At 43.6% G+C, this 24507-nt stretch overlaps 3 protein-coding genes across 10 annotated transcripts in view; 1 reads left to right on the forward strand and 2 right to left on the reverse strand.

Annotated features, from left to right (window-relative positions):
• The window catches only part of LOC136442486 (breast cancer anti-estrogen resistance protein 3 homolog), a 40381-nt gene extending 31665 nt beyond the window's left edge, over window positions 1-8716 (forward strand). For all 8 annotated transcript variants that reach the window (XM_066439364.1, XM_066439363.1, XM_066439362.1 and 5 more), the window contains 4 exons: window positions 2594-4006; window positions 5533-5648; window positions 6055-6226; window positions 6554-8716. In XM_066439364.1, the coding sequence (XP_066295461.1) occupies window positions 2594-4006; window positions 5533-5648; window positions 6055-6226; window positions 6554-7045 (2193 nt within the window). In that variant the 3' untranslated portion in view covers window positions 7046-8716. The remainder of the gene's footprint in view (window positions 1-2593; window positions 4007-5532; window positions 5649-6054; window positions 6227-6553) is intronic.
• Window positions 8717-9634: 918 nt separating this feature from the next.
• On the reverse strand, window positions 9635-14252 carry LOC136441866 (cytochrome P450 4F6-like). Its single transcript, XM_066438398.1, has 11 exons — window positions 14184-14252; window positions 13812-13853; window positions 13390-13567; window positions 12833-12951; window positions 12649-12711; window positions 12332-12458; window positions 11990-12125; window positions 11515-11644; window positions 10829-11027; window positions 10093-10158; window positions 9635-9821 (listed from the first exon to the last, which is right to left on the reverse strand). The coding sequence occupies exons 3-11, from the start codon at window positions 13534-13536 to the stop codon at window positions 9804-9806; spliced, it is 1005 nt and encodes a 334-aa protein (XP_066294495.1). The 5' UTR covers window positions 13537-13567; window positions 13812-13853; window positions 14184-14252; the 3' UTR covers window positions 9635-9803.
• A 3629-nt stretch (window positions 14253-17881) lies between these two features.
• Window positions 17882-24207, reverse strand: LOC136441865 (cytochrome P450 4F12-like). Its single transcript, XM_066438397.1, has 14 exons — window positions 24072-24207; window positions 23378-23557; window positions 22377-22527; window positions 21994-22035; window positions 21602-21729; window positions 21285-21403; window positions 21071-21133; window positions 20698-20824; window positions 20304-20439; window positions 20031-20160; window positions 19689-19887; window positions 19175-19257; window positions 18845-18910; window positions 17882-18629 (listed from the first exon to the last, which is right to left on the reverse strand). Exons 2-14 carry the CDS (start codon window positions 23546-23548, stop codon window positions 18515-18517), a joined length of 1530 nt encoding a protein of 509 aa, XP_066294494.1. The 5' UTR covers window positions 23549-23557; window positions 24072-24207; the 3' UTR covers window positions 17882-18514.
• Window positions 24208-24507: the final 300 nt, after the last annotated feature.

Here is a 24507-nt window from a genome sequence, read left to right on the forward strand (position 1 = left end):
GGCATTATGAGGCGCTGTGTGAAGACTGGCCGACTGCTGCCTACCCTTGTGTCAGGGAATCCTGCAGCAGTATAATCTAATACTTGATACTACGACATAATACTACTACTACTACATACATTAGTCAATGTTAGAACAGTGAAAATTGTTGGCTGCTTTTTTTCTTGATTTATTTCAACTTCTTTGTCATCTCATGCCTCAATCAAATGGATTGCTTTGAATTGATACCTTTTATTTTCTCCTGCAAAGTTTGCATTAAATATCAAGGTATAGAATGTAGAAAGGTAAAGGGGAAACTTAACTTGTAACATAGATTACGTTTGAACTTGAACAGGTGCATGCTCCAGACAAGTGTCATTGCTAATAGAATTATTCCCAAGTGGGGGGTCCCACAAATTCACTTATGGTCCATTTGTCTGGGCCCCATAGGAGGTTCTGTGACATTTTTTCTCCTCCATTTACAGACTTCTGTTTTATCCCATCAAATCCCAGGTACTCTTCCTGCCTTTTCAAATTGTACAAGAAAACTTGATCCAATACCTACATTATTTCACACAACCTTTAGTGGAAGAAGTTTACTTCACATCTGTATATAAATTTTGCGTTTTTCATATTTTTCTATATTCCCAAACGGCCAAACCTTCAGCCCTATGCCTCGGGATTTGAATTTATCTAAGACAAAGAAGCCATGTCAACTGCACAACAGATGGTGCAGGAATGCAAGAACAGTTTGTACTATTTCTGGGCAGAGTTCCAATTTCATTCTCAACATCATCAAAGCACTTGCTTTCCTTTAAAGCCCAATTGTGTTCAATGTCATGGGCAGAATATTAACAATGAAATAATCAATTTGCACCATGCTGTCTCTATGGATGTTAGCTCTCTCCATGTGATGTGTAGTTAGATTGCAAGCTGAAAATCGATCCGAACAAACTTGAAAAAAATTGTTTCAAACAGATTTGAAGACTATAGCATAATCAATGCCAGTGTGAGGTAAATCTTGGGGGGGGGGGCTGCATGAAAAACGATCCTCCACAGAGCCATAAATCAGGGATAGAGACGCTCTAAACAAGCCGTCCACACGTATGATTTGTGGTGCTCATCAAATTTTCAGCAAGCACCTGGCTCCAACATGGAAGAGTGTCTGCGATTCCGGCCGCTTCTAAATTAACAGACGTGATCAATCAGATCAGCCAGTGTCCTGTAAATCCCAACAAAACATCAGAGTGGAATATCAGCATCCCCTCGTGCAAAGAGGGTTAGAATAAAACAGCTAGATTCATTTTTGTTGGAGGTAGGCCAGCACATGTCAGGTGGCAGCAGTGTGCCGATTTTTCATCCTGACTCAATATTCCCATCCGCGTGTCTGTCCTTTATGCTTGGTTGAAGTTAATGACATTAGATGAAGACGTCACCTGATTGGCTAAGAAATAAGATTTATGGATGAAAGAATGATGCAACACAAATTTGATTAAAAGCAGTATGTCATATTCCAGTCACATCACAGTACTAAGTATTACATGGTAAAAGATGACATGCAATGTGATTCAGTACATAAACAGCACAATTTCGTTCAGAGAATTTTCATGGGTGTAATTTGTAGTTTCAAAGAGGGCTGCTAGGGGTATTGATCCCATTTTGTGATACCTATACTTAGTAGTTTAGATTCCTTCTCCAAATTCCATAATCTGGGTGCAGCTCTTACCTAAAAATAAAATCAAAATCACTCTTGCCATTGTGCTAGGAAAATTCATAGGTTATCAAAGACCAGCTAGCAGAAACAGCTGACATTTTGCAAATGTACATCACTGTCGATCGTGTGTCAATCCAGCTGGAAACTATGCCCAGCAACTGCCAGCCTCAACGAGGCATCTGAACTTTGTCAAGATCAATTGTATATTTTACATGTCCTGATAAGTCCTGCCTAGCAACTGACTGATAAATGTGCAGACCCACTTACTGGAAGTTTATTATTCTAAGATGTTTGAAATATCAAATAGCATCAAAGTTACTAAATCACGACAATCACAACAGTTAGAGTTCAGGGTCGGCTCAGTAATGCTGCAGTTGTCAGAGCTTGGTTGACACCGTAACACTTTTCCTTTTGTGGTTGTCCGTGCCCAATCCTGTGATAATACTTCCCAATACCAAGGGTGCCAGGGGAGGCCAGTAATGTTGACAGTTGCTGCCGAAATTACAACAGTTGTGTCCATTTGGTGATCAGGCATTTAGCCTTCCTTCTCGGAACTCGCGATGACTGTAGTTTTTATGTGAGAGAGAAGATTTAAGGTTCTGTTCTGCACTGTGTTCACAGGTACCTGACTCATGTTCTCTAAGGCAGCTCTACATGTTGTAGGTCTTGGACTTGAAAGGTAGAATTAGGGAGGATTCAGCATGTGCAATTGTTGGCAAGATCACATCAAAGTGATGTACTCTTGATGCCACAGCTTTAGCATTACATTGTATTTGATGAGCTATTGTATAAATGTTTGTATTTCAAGTGATATCTTCAATTTTGTTGCCTTGTGATTTTAGGACAGAAAAGAATCTTGAGTCCTTAATTTCTTATGGTATTTTTTTATTTTGAACACAGGGAGTTGTTGGCTGGTCCAGCCTGCGGAGAACCATGGACGCCAGTCCGGAGAAGCTGAGGAGGGACCTGGAGGAGGAGCTGAAGCTGGACAGTAACGACATCCGCAGCCACGCCTGGTTCCACGGGATGATCCCGCGCACGGTCGCAGAGAATCTCGTCACACAGAGTGGAGACTTCCTGATCCGGGACTGCATCTCGCAGCCGGGAGATTTCGTTCTGACGTGCCGCTCGAAAGGACAGACGCTTCACTTCATCATCAACAAGGTTGTTCTGCACCCCAACACGACGTACTCGCGGATTCAGTACCAGTTCGAGAAGGAAAGTTTTGACTCCATTCCCTCCCTAGTCAGGTTCTACGTCGGCAACAGGAAGCCGATCTCAGAAGGCACAGGTGCAATCATCTACCACCCTATCAACAGAACCTTGCCATTGAGCTACACGGACGCAAAGTATGGCTCAACAACTTCACAACCAGAACGGCAATCTCCCGCGCCGGCTATACTGCGTTCAGCCTCCACGCCGAGTCCGAGGGGAAGCTCGCACTCCACCCCGACAGGAAGTCCTCGTGCAAGTCGGAAAATCATCCACGGCAGGTCGGGAAGCCAACCGGTGACTCTGTCTCCAGAGCAACTTCTATCTGTCAGTGGGAGGATGACAAAAAATCCGTCAGAAAGCAACCTTCCTTCGGCGAGGGACGTCGAGGCTATATCGCTGATCAAGCAGAAGCAAAGTGCTCATTCAGGAAGCGCTCAGGACATTCGCGTAGAAAAACGCAACCTTCAGAGATGCGGCAGCGATCCAACTCTTCTCAGCCCCGGAGTGGAGCGACGAAAGTTCTTCCACGGGTCGAACGAAGCGGTCGGATCAAAACCCCCTCCCAAACCCAGTAGGACACCTTCAGTTAGACAACAGCAGAGACCAAAAGTGGAAGTGAGGAATAAAGAAAAGGACCTGTCACCGGAGGAGGAGATTTATGTAGCCCAGCATGACTACTCTGAACTTGACCCTGCACCTCCTGTGTCGTGGCAACCGTTGGCCAAAGGTGAAGTTCGGCTGGTCAAGCTGAATGACATTCCTGACTACGCTCGGTTGAACACTCCAAAAAGGAGCAAAGACAGCATGGAGGCACGAAAGAGACGGATTATGTCCGACACAAGGTTCTCGGTCCTGTCTACAGCGTCTTTGGACAGTGTTGGGGACGACCTGGATCCAGATGAAGGTTCCTTTGAGGAAGTTGTTCCTTCAATAGTTATCGAGACAGAGTCTTCCTTCAACCCTTCAGACTTCACAACGTGTTTGTTACCGACAGAGAACAAGCCGCTGGACAACTCAGCGGTGGTGCAGATCAGGTCCATTCTGCTAGATGGCAGCGCTAAGACAATTGCACAGCACATGACGCGAGTTGACTGTGAGGTGAGTGACATATCAAGTCGTTTGTCATTTATATCTAAGAAGGTAATCAAATTAAAGACAATTCTGCAATGCTTTTATGATTAAAACCATGTATGGCCCCTGCATGTTCAATAGATATCTAGTTAACTTTTTCAGAATCACAAGAATACAGGATGTTTTGTGTTTGTAAAATCTTCATAGAATCTCCCCCGTGAAATGTACGTTCGACCTACTTAGGTACATCTTGTAGAGTTTGTAATGCTAATAACAAATAAATCTTTTTACTGGTCTTTCAGTACTATTCACATTGTTGTTAAGCCATCGTTTGCATCACTTTGAGTCTAAACATATACTGTAAGTCTACTTAGATCCGCGGTATAATTTGATCCGCGGAATCCGCGCCGACCTCTGCGCCGCGAATCAATTTCCCCGCGGATATGTTTATCGTAGTTTTGCCCCCCTCCCCACATTTACGAGTGAGCTCGACTTCAGGGAAAAGCGACACATAAACAATGCACGCGATTGTGTTAAACATAACAAACTTTACAACACAGTACATACGAGTAAACAAGTGATATTACATATGATTCGCAGAAGTTTGACCGAGCGGCGTCGCTACTCCCGACCGCTACACACAGTAGTAATTTACCGAGAAATCAGAAAATAATTATCGAGATACACGCCACAATTTGGGCTTTGCATTGTTGTTACGGGCTTGGGGACGCCGTCTACCGTTGTACAATCACACTCTTTTGTTTCTTGCTATTGTTATGCTTGCAAACAATCGATATCGGTGCCTCTGACATACGTTGATCTCATTAAAAACCTGTTTTTCAAGAAAGCGAGCAAAAAATACGTAAAGAAAAACAAGATTTTCACCCGAGCATTTGAGTCCCTACGCTGTGATTTGCCGCCATTTGCCGCCATTTGTGGTCGTATTCGGTGGAGAATCTATTCCTTTAATTTTTTCCCGTGAAAATTCTGCTTACGTAGCGTCGATGACTCATCTTTACGCCGTGATTTTACTTCAAAATACGGCGCGCTAGCGGCAGGGCCGGGCTGGGCCGCCATCTTTGTTTACTCATGTTAACGCTTGTTCTAAGCGCTGATTGGTTCGCGTCAGAAAAACTGTGCTCTGATTGGTTGACTGCAAGATTTCACGTGATCACAAGCGGGAATTCCCCGTCACAGTTTCGGCGTAGACCGCATTTTGTGATGATTTTGAAGCAGTTTTGTAGCGACCTTCGTAACCGTTTTTTATTTTTAAAAATTGAACAAGCATTTTCTGATGGCAGTATTCAGTTGTTGTATTTTCTACTCATCGCCCAGCGCGAATTTTGAACCACCGCGGATTTTCTATTTGCCCGAAACCGCGGATTTTAGGCACCGCGGATCTAAGTAGACTTACAGTAAGTTTATAATGGCTTAAAAGCCAAAGTTGTTTCATACATAGCCCAACAAAGGGATGCAAAAATAAGAAATAAGATTCTGTTTCAAACCAGAAGTTGCTGTTTGTTGATGTTTGAACTCCTGTCCTGTCCGTACAGGTTGCCAGAATAGTTGATGTGTCTGAGGAGCTGGAGGGACAGATGGGTGTGTCGTCAGGTCTGGAGCTGATGACCCTGCCGCACGGGGAGGTACTCAGGACAGACCTCATGGAAAGGTGAGCACATCATCTTTAATACCACATTCCTGTAGTTTTAATGTAATGGCTGTATGACATTTGCCTGCTCTTTTCATAAGCATAACCTGATTTGCAGTATTTTGATCCGTCAAGAGAAAAAAATATTTTAAGATATGTTTACAGGTACATTTAGAAGATATCATCATGTTTTATCATCATGTCAGTTGGCATCCTTATGCCAACTGACAATAAATGCTTAAGTTTAATGCTTAATGATAAAAGCAATATCTATGAAAGACATGTTACCATACAAAAGTTTTCATACTTAAGCTTTTGTCATGACGTCAATAAAGTGACATAGTACTACTAGTACACAAAGAATGAGAATTAGTATCAAACATGACCATTGTTGACTGAGGGTACTGATGGTGTCCTCTCCCGGCAGACACACGTGTATCTACATGTGGGTGTCGGTGACCATCCTGACGTGTACCGGCGGGGACAAGGAGCGGGCCGGGATCCTGCACAAGTTCATCGAGGTGGCCGCGGAGCTGAGGGGCACCATGGGAAACTTGTTCGGCTTCTCTGCCATCATGAAGGCTCTGGAGTCCCCACATGTAAGTCCTCAAGTCTTTATTCTATATAAAAGTTCTGTACTAGGAAGTATCCTAAGGTTGCAATTGTCAGCCTTCAATATCTTTTTTACCCCAGCATCTTTTACTGTTAGTGGACTAGAAGCTGTGATGATTATTTTATAAATTGTTATTGTAGAGGGATTCATTGATACTACAGTGTGTTTTGGTCTTCTTTCATGTCTGTGTTAGAGTTGTGATTTATGATACTCAGAACAGAAAGATCACTGGAATTTCTTTTGCCAAAAAGACCTTGATTTAAGGGTGAAATATGCTTCAGTTCTAACCCACAGTCTGTTCCATTCCATGCAGATCTCTCGTCTGTACGGCACGTGGTCGGCCCTGAGACAACACTTCACCACCAGTGCTGTGAAGTTCGACTCCAAGCTGAGGCCTGTGTTGAAGGCGCTGAACAATGGCAGCAGCACCATCCCCCTCAGCAACACCTGCTTCCCTCACGTCGTACCCTTCCTGCAGCTCATGTCGCATGACGTCAGCGCCATGGAACTGGCGTATCCATGGGACAGTTCCGACGACTACGGGCTGGACACCGTCCTCGCTCACGTGGACGCGATCCGGAGCGTGGCGCAGCAGCCGGGCTTGTACAGAATCACGGCGGAGTCGCGACTGCAGGGCCTGAAGGTGGACGACACCCTGCTGGATGTATTTAGAACGGAGCTCCACATGAAGCTAATGTGGGGCAGCAAAGGAGCGCTAGCCAATCAGAAGGACCGTTACATGAAGTTTGAGAAGGTTTTGAAGGTGATTTCAGATCGAGTAGAACCACCAGAAACGGAGATGTAGTAGGAGTCATAAACTGTAACAATAGCTTTACTGATATCTCAAACTCTTCCATTTCTGTTGTATGTATTATGTTGCCATGTAAAAAGTAAATGCAAGCGTTACATGTTTTATGACAGCGAATTCTCTAACCAAAACTGTACATGTAAAAATGTTCTTTCCTACTTCAAAATGTAGCATTTGATGTATTGACTTATCATTTGGTCATATGATCTCTGCCACTTACCTATGAATTTAGGTACATTGTAGTTCAAATCTTCACAACTTCAACACTGTAGATTGATGAAAAAGAGATCTCTGGTCAAAGTCTTGAATGTTATTAGTGTTTGGCAATAAATGCCTGTTTTAGCAGTTTAAGGCTAAGAGGTGTAACCAACAAGCCTGGCTGGGGTATAATGTAGCAGCTTGCATGCAAAAATTGTGTGACCTCAGGTACGAATTTGTAAGGTACACGTGGTCTTCCATCTACTAACATAATTCCCCAAGGTTACGTAATTCTGCCACCCTGAAAAGATATGTTCAAACAGATCTCCAACCCAACGTCCCCCAGTATAATGCACTCCTGTATATCTAAACTGTGCATACCTGGGGGATGCTGCACTAGAGATATCTCAAACCCACTGTTTTTCAAAGTGGCGGTTTTTTGTAACTCGGCAGATGTAATGTTAATGTAGGTAACGTTGTATTTTCACATCTGCTCGTAGATTAGACATTTGGAGACTAGACAAGTTTGCTAGGCCTTTATAGTATGCAATGAAAAGTGCATACAATATGGCTGTATTGTTAGACATGTTGATGGCAAAAAAGTATACGTATGAGATGTAGTTTGTGAGTGATTACAAAAACTATGGTCTTGTGCTACAGAGTGTGAAACTGATAGCAAAGCATGGTTCACTACAGTTTTCAAATTTTCCTTTTCATCAACAACGAAAGCTCTTTTCATGTGATGATCTGGTTTGATATGATGTGAAAAGTGTTGCAAAGGGCTTCTCAAATTGATAAGAAAGTCAAGAATTTAAGTAAGGTATGTCAAAGATTGTCATACTTGTGCCAGGTAACTTGACTAATACTAGTAAACATTTACTAGTTGATTTTGACTTGAATAGAAGAAAACTGAAGAGTTGAAATGAAATATTTTTCAAAATGCTAGGGGTTGATAAAACAGAATGCCCAAATCTTATCAACACACCGCTTCATTCATCTTTGCTATTACTCTACAATGTAGCAGTTGTTAGAACACAGTAACTGTTAGTTAGATAGGAAAAAAACCAATTAGCTTTAACATCTTTGTTAACCTTCAGAAGAAGGTTTGAAGTTCTAAGAATGAAGGACTTCTATCTTGTATGCTATCTGTGGTGACTCAGTGTGAGTCTGGTGTTGTTTTAGTGTAGTGTTTTCTGCATTATTATAGTGGTGTTTAACTTGTGCCAAAGACCTGTCTAAAACCATGCATAGCTTCCTGCATGCTAGTTTTGTATGCTTGTTTTCATAACTGTACATTGCACCATGTTGGTCTCCTGATGTAGCCTTGTATGCATTAATTCATCATTGTACATTACCAATTTTTAATTTGTATCAGATTATACATACTTAATGTGCAATTTTATGTAAATAATTTCATATGTAATTGCAAATGAAATGTCAAAAATAAAATGAGTTACATATAGCACACAATCTTCATCTGAATTTTGTGTTATCTCTTTACTTTCTTATCATGTTACAGAAATTGCTAATTTTTTTATAGGTACATTGTACAGGAAATGATAACAATTGAAGAGAATACATGAGTCATATGTTTGGCTCAAAACAGACAATATGACAAGTAGCTTTTTTTTCTTGTACCTTTTTCACCAAAAAAGGGACGAGGATGCAAGAAATTGATTGAAAAATGTCTCTAGTGTAAAAGATATGAGTGGTTTCAGAGAACATATTGTATTTCGTATCTACATGGTTTTCAGCGTTTGAGTTGAACACGAATGAATGGTGTGTACCGCGCATGTAAATGATGGATAAAAAGCGACCTCTATTACTCAGTTGCAGTACGACAGTGCTGTTTCGTTGGCCTGATGGAGCAACTTACCATAGTGCTGCACTAATATAATTGATTAATAGAAGTCGCTTTTGATGCTTGCGTGGCGTACATGACGTCACAGTCGATAGACCGAATGACCGAACCAACGTGCGATCTAGATCTGACGATTGAGCGTTGTGATACATTCTTTTTTTCACAGAACCTCTTTGGATACACAAGACCTTAGCCTTACCAAATGGTAAGAAAAGGTAAAGGTACACAGACTGCTTAATTCATTCATAACAACTTTGATGTAGTTTTTATTAGTTATTGCCTAAGGCGTGATCAGGAGCGGAGGCAGAAGTGCAAGGAGGGATACGTTCAGCTGACATAAAAAGGCGCATAATTGTACCATCAAGTAGTAACGTTACACACAAAGTGATACACACGAACTCATACACACACACAGTAATACCTTGGTGATACACACGCACGCGCGCGCACAGACGCATACGCACACACACACACACGCTCACACATACACAAACTTCAGATCAATTGAGTTCAACATCAACCCTTGCTTGGAGGAGTTAGAGGATTTATTGATTAGAATATCATATCCTCATTACATGACACGTCATTGTCTGTGTTAACTAGTCAGCTGTTTGCCCCACAGACTTGACCTTCATCCACATGCCGTGCCTGGTCTTCATCACAACTATCATGTCCTTCTCCACGGGACGGGCGGGGTCAAGGGCAAAGGTAAACCTGGAGCATGAACATGACATTGAGAGTGATATAGCTTTTGCATTCTGTGAACTAAGAAACCATTTCACATGTCATCAATGAATCATCAATGCCGTAGAAATAAACCAAGTGGCTTTTATACACGGTTTACGATGTCTTGATAAAGACGTGCTTTTTTCAGGTGTAAGAGAAGTGACAAAAGCGATGAATAACGTACGATACGTTATAAAATACCAGTAGATTGCCTCTGCTGGTCACGGTTCCATCTACAGAAGGCACTAATGACACTAACCTGTGGAGGAGACGAGCCAGAATCACCTTTTCTTCGTTCAGGGCAAAGTTCTGTCCGATACAGTTCCTGTACAAGTAGAACACGGTCAGGGATTTTAACATACAAAGATTGTCAATCAGAGGATGACACTACAGAACACTTCACAAAGTCCAGAGGAAGGAAGAGAGAGAGAGAGAGAGAGAGAGAGAGAGAGAGAGAGAGAGAGAGAGAGAGAGAGAGAGAGAGAGAGAGAGAGAGAGAGATCAACAGCATAACATGAGTACCTCTGTCCGGCAGAAAACGGCATGAAAGCGTGAGAGTCATGATCAATGTCCTTCATCCGGTCAGGGTGGACTTGAACGGCTTGGGTCGAACTCCTGGAACAAAGTAAAACATTCGAGCGCTTAATATGAACTCTCTCCCCCGGGAACATTCGCATCTTACATGCAAGTTCACAACGGTAAAACACAGTCAGAGAGGGTCAACCTCTACCAAGCTAGGCAGCTTAGTGTTCTTGGTGAACACACAGTTAGTGGAAAGGTGCTATGAGACCAACAGCTCTGTTCAATCACAATTTTCTTCAGCGACCAAAGGTTTTCTAGAAACAATCAAAACGTGTTCACAATATAATATCAAAACATACACAAAAAGATTCAGTCAACAGCAATTTGAAAGAAAGCTGCTAGGTGGTCCAAAATTTGAATATTTCTCGTTTGTACCCCACCAAAGCAGAACCTATCGGAGAGAACAGATGTACCATGTGCTGAGGTCCCCAGATGTCCGGGTTGTGGTGCAGCCCGTACAGGTGGATCCCTATGTACGAGTCCTCGGGGATGTGGACCCCGTCTATCACGGTGTCTTCCGTGACGGTGCGGGAGATTAAAGAAACGGGAGAGTGGAGCCGCATGGCTTCCTTCAGACACATGGTCAGGTACGGCAGTTTGTGGAGGTCCTCCCTGGGATAAGATAGGAAAGCAAAGGCCCATGTCACATGCATGAGTCGTACGACAGACTTGCGCCAGCAGATTGATTCCTGAGACATGTACAGTCGTGGACGTTCTTAAAAATCAGCTGTAAAGGAAGGTTGTCCTCGATCCTAGTCAATTCATTTCTTCCATTCTTTATACATATACCAACATTTCAGACACACACAAGAAATGGTGACCTGAATGACGTTGATACATGTAGTTGATTAGCCTGGAGTCCAGCCTTGTTAGGCTAACAAGGCTGGACTCCAGGCTAATTCACAATTGTCGACGGTCCTTTTTGTCTTATCCTCGCTGAAAAGTGCACGACAATAAATCGTATGACGTATGCGACTGTGCCGTGACGTCAGCAGTATGGGGCATTGGACTATTCCATCATCGATGCTTTATGTGCAATACTTTATGACACGAACTGCTTTATTAAAGGCTCGTCTGTAAAATTGACATACAAACGTACCACTCAATGGTGTCCTCCTCTCTGCCGGCCAGTAGCAGGTCCACTTCTTCCCGAACCTTGTCCTGATGGTGCGGATGTTGAGCCAGGGAGTACAGGGTCCAGGACAGGGCACTGGCAGTCGTGTCATGTCCTGGAGTTGGAGAGAGAACGTAGTCTCTACCAGACTAACTACGCCGGCTATAGGGAGAATATTTGCCGGGGGACTTTGGCCATGGAGGTTTACATTCGCAGGCCTAGGGTTGCAATATATGACCCTCTCTCCGTAGGCGACTCCCTTCATACAGTTGACTCTTTTTGGCCAATTTCTACTATTTTCCCAGCGACCCGCGGAGGTAGAGCCTGGAAAGAACGCGTGGCTGGTAAGGTTAGACTATATCAAAAGACAACATTCATGGGGGAGTCGTATGTCGTAGTGATGGGATGTGGGTAGGTCTATACACTATTACTGTCCGTATTAGACACAAGTACAAATTACCGGCGAACAGGAACGTGTCCACATGTTCCCTGATCTCCAGATCTGTCAGACCTCTCCCGTCTTCATCACGAGCCTTAAGCAAAATATCCAGAAAATCCAGCCTCTTCTTCTCCGCTAAAATCTCAGGATTGCGTTCCTGCATTAGATTTAAGCACAATTCAGAATACAATGTATTTCGGAAAGGTACTAACATTCAAACAGATTAGAAGGTTTCATTCAGGAAGAACGGCATTGAGTGCTGTGATAATCTGAGTTATTTCTAGATGTAGAATAGATGCTTATCTATCGATTCATTTTACGCTTTTTTGTTGTTGTTGCTGATGATGAATTTGACTCGCTTACCAGTTCTTGCCTCCTTCTCTTGATGATGGAACCCCCGGTGTCGTGAACAAAGTCACACAGGCGGAGGAACTCCCGTCCCCCCGGGGACAGGTGGTAGATAGCGGTGAACAACATGTACAGCGGGTTGCTGCAGAACGAGTGAGAAGACTACAAATAACTCATGGGTTAGAGAGGACATGACATACTGGACCATACATCGGGAGCATTACTTTTACAAAATAAGTCGTTGTTTGCAGGCACAGACATTAATGCATATATATACTCCACATGTCTCAGTATTTGAATGCCATCAAAGAAAGAGCGAACATGCCACTCACAAGTTGCGCTCAACTTGCAGGATTCCGATCCTCTTGATTGCTCCCGTGTACGCAGTTTTGTTCCTGAGTTAGCGGATGGACAAACATATAAGATATTCTACACTGAACCATGTACGTTTTGCATAAACAACAGTCCCTCTAATGACGTAAAAGACGTAAATCACCGAGGAAATCCAGTACTCACTGTTCCGACATTTCCCCTCCGGAAAACGCGCACTGTAGGATGACTTCCATAGTACAGAGGCTAGCCTGTTGGAACATCTCGAAACTTTCCTCTTTCCCAGTGTATTTCGAGAGCTTTTCCTGTATGGAAATCATAAACAGAAGGAATCTAAAAAAATGTGCATACGGAATATTGACGAGGACTTTTCCAAAACTTTTCCGAAAGACCGTAGCATGTTCAGAATACAAGATTTCAGCAGTGTCATAGAAAAATTGCTAGGGGGCCTCACAAAGACCTACCCACCTACCAAATATGAAGATAATCCATCCAGGCATCCTTGAGTTATAGTCCCGTGGACTTTCACATTCCTGTACAATTCCTAAAATTCTTGCAACTTGCACACAATATATATACCATTAGGCTCGCCACTAAGGCGTCGCCAAGAATTCCACGTGGTTTCGTATCAATATCTTCTTGTCAAAATCTCAACGCTTTTTTTTTTGGGGGGGGGGGGGAGGACGCCCTTTCCTCCTAAAAAAGAGAATCCAATGATAAATTCTGTTCACAAGCAGACATACGCTGGCGAAAACGTAACCTCCTTGCCGGAGATGAGAACACTGTGACTCACGATCATCTGCTCCGTCGCCCTGTTGTAGACACTGACGTACTGTTTGAGGATATCGAAGTGGAAGACAGGCGTGAGGAGACGGCGGTGAACCTTCCATACGTCACCGGCACTCATGATCAGGCCGTTACCTGGCAACGACGCAGAACATAGTTTTACTCCTGAATGTGCCAATTTTGCGAGATCGTAATTAATTTGTGACATTCTATTTCCTTACTGTACCGTAGACTAAAAACTGGGAAAAGGTGCCATGCCAAACATACGTAGTAAAACAAAACATGCACTTGAAGTGATCTAAAGAGTTCTAAATACCATAGGCACAACTCCTTTTGGCATTACAGAAATATTAGTGCAATACTAAGATGGTTTTCTTACCTAGCCATGGCCGTAATTGATCATAGTCATCAGACTTCTTGGCTGAAACAATGCAGGAAAAAAATGGTCAAGATTATATATACAGACTAACCGCGATTATCTCAATCATCAACGCGGAACAGTACTAGCTGCATGTTTTATCATTTCATACAGGTGGCTTCGTTAAAACAGCTTCCATTCAGTCTGAATATTCCAACTTCACTGAGTTGTGATCCCCAACAGAGACGTCGATCGATCATCAAGCGATCAGTAATTTTGGAAGCCACATCGCAATGCATAGACATCAGTATGTTCCCGAGGATACAAGGCACTAGCAACAGTTAGGTAGCACTAATTCTTCTACACGATGATCTAACGCGTAGAAATACGTACTGGAAGCCTTGAGAATCTGCTTGATGGTCGCGGGGTGGGTTAGAATGAAGCCCGGCTGTAAGAAACTTGAGATCCAGAAGGAATGAGCGCGCGGGTGTTTCTCCACAACCCGGCGGATCATGGACAGGTAACTCTCACCCAGATGCCCGTCGATCTGTGGGGATGTACGTATAATGGGGGGTGTATGTGTCCAGGTGGGAGATTATTTCGAGGTTTGGTATCATACGTATACACGTGTGTTTAATTTTATGATACAGAACAGCACCTAACATGGCTGTGATGGACTATACCTTACAATACAAGGGTACCGGTGTAGTAAGGTTCCGAGCAGAGACCAACACATTTGTGCACATGCATTGAAAGATATACAATGACAACATCTTTCCAAAAGTTTCCTTTCTTTCTGTGGAGTCATTATACATGTAGGTCACTTGCTAATCCTGCCTCGCTTTTTGACTGACAGGCTTCAATCGAGGCGAGTATTTCAGAACGTGAGGCAGCTAAGAGACAACTGAAAAAAATGTTGTATTGTGTGCACCAACCAGGAGGATGTTGCCGTACAGCCAGTGGTAGGGAGGGGAGGGAAACTGCCGCCCAGCACTGACACTCCGCCAGTGTTTCCGCAGGAACTTGGCCACTGCTAACAGCAGGTATACAACTACTGGTACCAGCAGTCCCACTGCGACATCCGCTGGGGTGACTCCTGACTTCATGATGTCAGGCTAACGTTACATGGACGGACACCAATGACAATGTCGTAACGTTTGAATAATCGATATAAGGTAAAACACAGTAGCAACACACATAGAAAATCGCAAGCAATTTCACACAAATCATATCATGAAAGAGTTGAACGCTTAGATTTGTGGAACAGGGACGATAGCTGATTAGGTGAATTCTAGCATATTTCGAGAATGTTGCCATTGGTAGAAAGACGTGACCAGTTACATACGTTAGACTTTCCAGCCGCTTAGTGTGGGAGCACCTTCAGAATTAGATAGCAGCCAATTGAAAACAGCAAGACACTGTGACCACGGCTTACACTGGACTATGGCCAACCCACAACATGCCGTATCCCAAGTATAACAACACGTGTACTACAGAACCACAAGCCGATGATAAGGGACCAGTCGTTCCCCTTTTTAGGCGTCTTCCAACGTTTATCCATTGACTCCTGGAAATATGAAGGAGCTCAACAAGTTCACATATCAATGGGTAGCGTCTTCACATTTGAGCTCCTGGTTCTAATAAGTTGGTAAGACTTGTGGGAGACCCTGGTTTGAAACCGGGGAAAGGTATCTTGGTAGGAGCTGCACCGTCATTCGGGGTAATACCTCGAGCACGTTACAACAGCCTCATTACTCAGATGATACCTACTGGCTGAGATAATACAAGATGGACAATATTCTGTGTGTCGACCTTTGTTCCCTGACCTAGCGACCGGAGTCCAGCCAAATCTCCAATTGCAAGCATCGGATGTTGGGAAGGAAAATAGTAACGTTTTGTCATCATCCAGTTACGATGTTCCATTCAAATATCTGCATGCTCGGATATTCTTATTAGGTTCGGTGGTGGGTAGATGGGTCACACGCGTATTGATTTCACGCATATATATGGCAATATGTGTAACGTTGGGTAACATAAATTCGTGGGGTACTTAAATTCGGGATTTTTCGAAAACGGGGTATTTAGGGATATGTGCTAGATGCAACATCAGTAATACCACTAGAAATGCAAACTTGACAGACTAACACATTCAGAACACTGCCTGAAAAGCTTCGATAACCATGCATTAGAAGTTGGCTACGTCAAAAACTCTCCGTCCCTTATTGACAGAGTCTGGGGGCTTCGTGGGAGACTCACACTGCATGGTTGTTCGCTGGTTTATAAGACAAATGTCACATCTCCTGCCTGCTTAACACAATTATTTACAAGACAACTTATTACAATCTCTTTTGCTAACCTGCAACTGGATTCTAAGTGTGATCAATCATCAAAACTCCTCTTTGTTGCTACAACCTACGGCACGTGTATTTTCCCGCCGCCATATTGTTACCCAGAATCATGTCGTCAGGCAGACGACAAAAGGTTTGTGAGGAACACTTTTTTGTCTAAATGTTGCGTGTGATAGTGGACTGAAGACGATATTTTCCTCAAAGTTTGCTCCTAACACAACAAGGAACACATGGACATAGTAGTATAACCATTGCTACGGCATCCAGCTAACTTGCCATGAATAATGTACACGTTGCCATGACGGTGGGGATCGACTTTGAGTGACGTTCAACCCACTCAACAAACGGGATGTTAGCAAAGGCCTGATGTGTGCGGTACGGCCGTTTTTTCGTGTATTTTTTTTACTTGGACACGTCTATATCCATAGCACTCTCCTCAAGCCAAGGATGGAACGAATAGCTGCTGTATAAAATGTGATTAGCGGTAAGATATTCAAGACGAATCTTCTCTCCCGAATTAATGTGCCCCCCTGCCCGACAACACTGTCATTGTGCGTGCGGCGGACGGTAGTTTCAAGTTAAAATATTATGGTGTCAGCACGACTAGAGACAAAATCTACCATATATATGATTAGTGCAAAGATAATACATGATACTGACAGAATAATAGAAAAAAAGGATGGTTTATTGTTCTGCTAGATTGATTTCAGTCAACCATTATCGGAAAAATCCCGAATTTATGTTACCCAACGTTACATAACCTGATTGGAGATCTGTGTCCTGTCTAAACAGACAGGTAACAAGAAAACACCAACCTGAAGCTAGCAGCCAGTCAAACAAGCATTTGAAAGGAGTAATGTTGTGGAAACTTCGTCCAGAAATGTGCACGAAGACATGGTCAATATTTTGATATCTTCATCTTTGTGGAAATTCCAGCATCAATGCGGAAGTTAGACTACTGATCGCTAAGTCCTTACCTGAGTTCAGCTGTCGTGCCTTCTTCCGATCCTGGGAACACAAAGGTCAAAAGAGGTCGATATCTCTCAGGTGTTGCCCACTTGGTTACAGGGGTGGTTATGCGTTTCTGTAGTATTATAGAGTTTACGTGTCTGTTTCAGTGTCAGTGTAGTGTAGCTTGACGTAGCAGGCCTAGGATAATAGCATATTTCCTAAGTGCGTCGAGTTCTAGACAAATAGGGCTAGAGACTCTAGACATAGTCGTGTTACAGTCATCTAGAATGACCTTTAAGACACTAGTTCAAGTCTAGTTGACTTTAAAAGGATAGATTCTTTTAGGATCCGCACGAGGAGTCCATTTGGGTTGCGTTGCGTAATGTGGTCCCGGGTTCGAATCCTGTCATGTCACCGATCTTGTGTCCTTGGGAAAGGCACTTTACACGACTTTTCTCATTCCACACAGGTGTGAATGGGTACCTTGACTTCGGTTGGGGAAGGTCGTATTGAGGTCACATGGTGGCGCCGAATGGCAGCCGCCCAGACCCTTGCGACAGTTTCACAAAGTGCAAGTGTGAAGCAAATATGTATCTGTTGCCCATATGTGTATTATGTGAATGTAAACCTTGCACCAATTCAGCACTGAATGCGCTTCCATTGCACGGGTGATTTCTGACCAATAAATAAACAATATTATTATTATCATTATGTAACACCATGTCCACCCATCAATGCATCACCCCCATGTATGTATACCGGGGTGATCATATCTTGTACTTGATCAACAGGTTAATGAGTAATAATCTTTATTGCATATTCATTTCCCCTGAGGATAAATGCATAGAAGACTGACGATACATGATTTCCTCTTTGACCCTTTGCTTGTAATGCTGAGTTGAACTTTCGGATGAAGGTATCTTTTAATCTTTGTCTTAGTACATGTAGACGGAAGGGTTTGTTAATATTGTCGTATATGGGGACATTATCCATTTCCCTTAACAACTTTGGCTTTCTACCCAACTGTAAATCTACTTAAATGGGGTAAGGTAAGGAACATCAATGATAAAGCCAGATCGACAGAGAAGCCCGGCCGTCACTCAGAAAACATTACGATCTTTCACCCCCAACATATGATTAGAGACCTTCAAGTTGTCAGATTTCCTGACATTTTTGGCCTTTTCCCTTTGGACTGCCTATCCACGTATACAATAAACGTCTGCACACCAGACAAGATAAAGAACATACGGCTGTTCCTATAGCTTTCATACTGATGAAAGATGATTTATTCATTTATCAATCATAGATAGAAATAGGTGGCCCTTACACTTTTAACCCTACCGATTTCTAACGAAGCCTATCAACTCAGTTCTCTTAGTACAGCATCCCTCATCATATGATGCCATGTATCATTGTCTATGTTGATTAGTCAGCTGTCTGCCCCACAGACTTGACCTTCATCCACATGCCGTGCCTGGTCTTCATCACAACTATCATGTCCTTCTCCACGGGACGGGCGGGGTCAAGGGCAAAGGTGAACCTGGAGCATGAACACGACATAGAGAGTGATATGAATTTTACATTGTATGGACTTAGATTCTCACATATCTCACAGCCTTATAAACATCACATGTGGATCTTTCACTATAAGACGGTTTACGATGTCTTATTGTGAAAGATAAACAGGAGTGCTTGATACCTAGACTGTTGCCTTTGCTGGTTGGTGTTCCATCTACACAAGACATGGACACTTACTTGTGGAGGAGACGAGCCAGAATCACCTTTTCTTCGTTCAGGGCAAAGTTCTGTCCGATACAGTTCCTGTACAAGAGGAAAACATTTTCAGGGATGTAAATATACATGGTGGTAATAGTGACTATGACGTAGGCTAAGATAGTCCAATCAGTGGATGACATCTGAGGGTACATCGACGCCATTAACATTTGCACACCATCGCTAAAACCAAAGTTGTGTAATAGAACACGCAACAGAATTCGCGAACACTTCGAAGCTCACAAAGCCCGGACAGAGAAAGAGATAGTGAGACCGGGACCACAAAATAGTGGTTATCTATGTCGTGAGTACCTCTGTCCGGCAGAGAAGGGCATGAAAGCGTGAGAGTCCATGTCCTTCATCCGGTCAGGGTGGAAACGGCTTGGGTCGAACTCCTGAAATAACAATGGCACTCTTGAACCAAAGGACATGGGTGCGCATGTCCAATAAAGAGCATAGTTTTCTCGATGAAAATATGTCTACAGTTAGAAGAAAGTGGTATGGGACCCATAGTTCAATCACGCTTTTCGTTGGAAACCATTTTTTTCAGAGGAAAAAAAGTTGACAATATACCATCACATTCAAATGTACACACACACAACACACACACACACACACACACACACACACACACACACACACACACACACACACACACACACACACACACACACACACACACACACACACACACACACACACAAGAGAGATAATCCATCAGCTGCAATTTCTAAGAAAGCCACTGGGGGGTTGAAATTTGGATATGTTCCCACCAATGTAAAGTGTACCTCACCAAGGCAGAACCTATAGGAGAGAACAGGTGTACCATATGCTGAGGTCCCCAGATGTCCGGGTTGTGGTGCAGCCCGTACAGGTGGATCCCTATGTACGAGTCCTCGGGGATGTGGACCCCGTCTATCACGGTGTCTTCCGTGACGGTGCGGGAGATGAAAGGAACGGGAGAGTGGAGCCGCATGGCTTCCTTCAGACACATGGTCAGGTGCGGCAGTTTGTGGAGGTCCTCCCTGGGATAAGATAGGTTGAAAGCCACTGTCACATATGTCGTACAACTGCTTTATTCAATGCTTGTAGCTTAGTGTAATAAACTGAAACTGTGAGGGGCCCAATACAAATGATCTGCAAGGGTTATCAGGTGATATCAATGTACCACTCAATGGTGTCCTCCTCTCTGTTGGCCAGTAGCTGGTCCACTTCTTCCCGAACCTTGTCCTGATGGTGCGGATGTTGCGCCAGGGAGTACAGGGTCCAGGACAGGGCACTGGCAGTCGTGTCATGTCCTGGAGAGAGAACGCGTGGCTGGTAAGGTTTAGACGATATCAAAAGACAACATTCATGGAGGGGGTACAGACATGTCGGATGTCGTGGTGATCGCATGTGCGTAGGTGACTGGTCTACACTGTCTGTATTAGACACAAATTACCGGCAAACAGGAACGTGTCCACCTCCTCCCTGATCTCCAGATCTGTCAGACATCTGCCGTCTTCATCTCGAGCCTTCAGCAAAATATCCAGAAAATCCAGCCTCTTCTTCTCCGCTAAAATCTCTGGATTGCGTTCCTGCATGGATTCGAGCAAAATAGACAGTGTGCTTTAATCTCTGAATCACTAAAAACTCTGATTACGTTTTTAGGCTGGAAATAACCACGCGTTTTCGTTCAAGCATAGACAAAATTGAATGCTCTGATGATATGAGCTAGGGTATTCCTTCGCGGAATAAATAAATAAGATGGGTTTATCTATCCATTCGTTTGTTGCCTTCTTATTGTTGTTGCAGTTATTGTTGTCGTTGTTGATAAAGTTTACCCACGAACTTACCAGTTCTTGCCTCCTTCTCTTGATGATAGAACCTCCGGTGTCGTGAACAAAGTCACACAGGCGGAGGAACTCCCGTCCCCCCAGGGACAGGTTGTAGATAGTGGAGAACAGCATGTACAGCGGATTGCTGTGGAACGTGAACGTGTACAAAATAAATCAGCGGTCGTGGACCACAGTTATGAAATGTCTTTCGTTGGGAGGAACCTTAAGTATTTGAAGACTTTCATATTCATTCATAGAATGTCGAATAAGCATTCAGTCGTTGATTGCAGAAACGACTCGCGTTTTGAATGATGAACTGAATTCGATACTTATGTACATACACTCCACAAGTCTGGGTATTTGAATGTACATCATAGAAAGAGCCACTCACAAGTTGCGCTCAACTTGCAGGATTCCGATCCTCTTGACTGCTTCAACGTACTCATTCTTGGTCCTAGATAACCGACCAGAAAAGGATATTAGATTTTCTACGATGGACTGGAGGGTAACTATCCTGTATTGGTACGTTATGCACCTGTAAGTATAAACAACAGTCGCTCTAGCGACGAAAAAGACGTAAATCACCGAGGAAATCCGGCACTCACTGTTCCGACATTTCCCCTCCGGAAAACGCGCACTGTAGGATGACTTCCATTGTACAGAGGCTAGCCTGTTGGAACATCTCGAAACTTTCCTCTTTCCCAGTGTACATCGAAAGTTTTTCCTTCATGCAAATCATAAACAGAAAAAAATACAAAATTGTGTATACAGAATAGTGACGAGGGCTTCTCTATTTGAAGATCCCGTGTGATGAATTGAAGAGAAAATGAACCCCACACCAATAAAAATGGAATTCGTTCATATTTTTTGCAAACGTTCACCGGTGAAAACATACAATTGTCGAATGTGACAGCACACTCACGACCATCTGTTCCGCCGCCCTGTTGTAGACACTGACGTACAGTTTGAGGATATCGAAGTGAAAGGCAGGCGTGAGGAGACGGCGGTGAACCTTCCATACGTCACCGGTACTCATGATCAGGCCGTTACCTGGCAATGACACAAAGCATACTCTATTCACGTTTGTGCTGAGGTCGTTATCTGTAACGTTTTATATCCATACTCTGCAAACTGTACTTTAAGGTTCACAAATGGGCAAAGGTGCATGCCAAGATTAGTTGGTAGCCAAACAAAGCTGTGAAGCACTTGAAAGTCTTCTAAATATCATTGGCACAAGTTGTTGTTGGAACGCAGTGGCTTCATATATACGCCGACGAAAACATTGAAAGTGTAACAATGAGGTGGTTATCTTACCTAGCCATGGTCGTAGTTGGTCATAGTCCAAAGACTTCTTGGCTGAAATGATGCATGGAAAAAGATTGTTAACATTAGGATATGCAGAATAACCGAGATCACTGCTATACTTTAATGTGTTTCTGTATACAGCAATTAACCAATTATAAACACAAAGCAACGTTGAAATAACCTATCTGAATCAATATTCCTGAGTTGTAATCTACGCACTATGAGTGATCAATCCTTCGACATTCCACAAACATCGATCGGAGAATGAAGGTCATACTGGATGTCCAAAGACATCAGTTCGTTGTTCGGGAGGTTACAAGACACTGGAAACACTTAGGTAGCTCTAAGTCTTTCATTGAGTTTAACATGTAGAAGTAAACCGAAATACGTACTGGAAGCCTTGAGAAGCTGCTTGATGGTAACCGGGTGGGTTAGAACGGTGCAGGGCATGAAGCCTACCAGCCAGAAGGACTGACCATGCGGGTGTTTCTCCACAACCTCGAGCGTCATGGACAGGTACCGGTCACCCAGATACCCGTCGATCTGTGGGGCGTATATCCAGAGACAGTGGATTAAACAATGAGTTCCACGACCGTAGAATTCATCACATTTGGTGAATTCCACGGCCGAGAAGGGACTAATACTGGTATGACCTGGTTTGGTGATGGACTACACGGGGGTAGACGGATCTAAACTGGCCTAGATTCGTGTAATCAGTGAGGTTTAAAAGATGTATTGTTTAAACTCCTTTGGTGATGAACTCCGCGGCCATGGAGGGATATGCCATGTCAGGGGGAATGGGATTCATTCATCGATTATCAAAGCGCCGAACTCCACGGCCGTGGACAGACTTACTCATGGGGCAAGTCTAGTCTCTACCAGATTATAAACGCCGGCTATAGGGAGAATACTGTAATGTATTTAAGTTCGCGTGGTTTTTATTTCGCGGTAGGGAAAAAATGGAGTGTTCGCGGTGGTCTTAATTTCGCGTTTGGAACAATAGTAGTCATAGGTGGGCAAAAAGTTTCGCGGTGTTAAGTTCGCCGCGAAAACCGCGAACATAAAACGTTTCTGCATTTACAGTATTTGCCAAGGAAGTTTGGCCATCAGAGGGTTTCATTTGCAAGCGCCCTCCGCGGGCAAATATTGACCTTACCGACGGACTCTATGGCCAAAGTTTGCCGAATTCTTCGATCCATACACCCGTCAATGCCCGTAGGAAGGCCCGATGGAGGCTAGGGCATGTCGTTGATATGTCGATTTAGTGATGATCTCTACGGCCGTGGCGGGACTTGTATTAGTAGTAGAGGAAACTATCATTACCTACACCAAGGAGGCTATAGGCAGATTTAAACCTCTTTGCCTACACTCATGGTCTACACTGGCGACTTACCAGGTGGCTGTTGCCGTACAGCCAGTGATAGGGAAGGGAGGGGAACTGCCACCCGACTCTGAAACGCCGCCAGTATTTCCGCAGGAACTTGGCCACTGCCAACAGCAGGTACACAACTACTGGTACCAGCAGTCCCACTGCAACATCCACTGGGGTGACTCCTGTCTTCATGATGTCCCGCTACATGGAGGAACACCGATGACAATGTTGTAACGTTTGAATAATCGATCTAAGGTAAAATTAAATACATCAGAAACACGCAAAGAAAACTACAAACACAGTGCCGGGGCAAATCATAGGCATTAAATAGTTAATCAATAAGGTGGTTCACGATTCTATTGGAAAGTACGCATATGTAGCGAAATCATAGTAGCTAATATGTCAAAGGTGAAGGCCCCCGAGACATAAACAAAACACGTCTGGACATTGCTGTACAAATCGAGACAATGATCGAGATAAGAACCGTTTAAAAGTTAGGGTCTTTAACTTTGACATATCATATGGGAGGCGGTCATTAACCCCGGCCAGTGACAGCTTGTGTAAACACAGGCTATAGCCGCAAGTTACGTAAGTCCAGTAATTGAGGTCACAGGCAGCTCGCACTAATATCATATTACCTTACGCGAGGCTTGCTTGTTTATGACTATGACCAACCGACAACACGCAGTGTCCCACGTATAACACACGTACTTACAGAAATTACAGTCTCGAGGACACTGTCCACTTTACAGGCCCTAATAGACGTCTTCCAGCGTTCATCAGGCGACTCTCGGAAATACAAAGGAGCTCAACCGGTTCACATAGTCTGCTGTCGACCTTTGAACCCAACGCCGGGTCATGGACAAACCTCCAAGCAGATATCGATGTTGTGATGAAAATAGTGACGTTTTGTAGCTGCCGCGTTTCTTTTTACACACGCCACCATCCCGCAGCGGTTGATGGGCCAAACACATACTGGTTTCACACCTTCAATACACAAACTCATTGGAGATCTATGTCCTATCCTATGGACAAGAAGGGAGAGATATGCATGGCAACAAGAAGACATTGTCATGGACTTCAATAATGAATGAATGAAAGACCTTTATTGTGCATTCATGCCCCGAGGGGCTAGGTACAGGTCGTCTAAC

The sequence above is a fragment of the Branchiostoma lanceolatum genome, chromosome 9 (assembly GCF_035083965.1).
Source record: "Branchiostoma lanceolatum isolate klBraLanc5 chromosome 9, klBraLanc5.hap2, whole genome shotgun sequence".
Lineage (NCBI taxonomy): Eukaryota > Metazoa > Chordata > Leptocardii > Amphioxiformes > Branchiostomatidae > Branchiostoma > Branchiostoma lanceolatum.

Bases quoted from the DNA above. Each gene is read 5' to 3' on its own strand.
- LOC136441866 (XM_066438398.1), bottom strand. From the start codon at position 13,536: ATGGAAGGTTCACCGCCGTCTCCTCACGCCTGTCTTCCACTTCGATAT. The intron at 12,952-13,389 runs GTATGTCTGCTT...ATTTCCATACAG, and splicing joins GAGGTTACGTTTTCGCCAGC to GAAAAGCTCTCGAAATACAC. The intron at 12,459-12,648 runs GTGAGTGGCATG...CTCGTTCTGCAG, and splicing joins CTGCAAGTTGAGCGCAACTT to CAACCCGCTGTACATGTTGT.
- LOC136441865 (XM_066438397.1), bottom strand. From the start codon at position 23,548: ATGAAGACAGGAGTCACCCCAGTGGATGTTGCAGTGGGACTGCTGGTA. The intron at 21,730-21,993 runs GTAAGATAACCA...TGTCATTGCCAG, and splicing joins CCAACTACGACCATGGCTAG to GTAACGGCCTGATCATGAGT. The intron at 19,258-19,688 runs GTACACCTGTTC...TTGTTATTTCAG, and splicing joins TCTGGGGACCTCAGCATATG to GAGTTCGACCCAAGCCGTTT.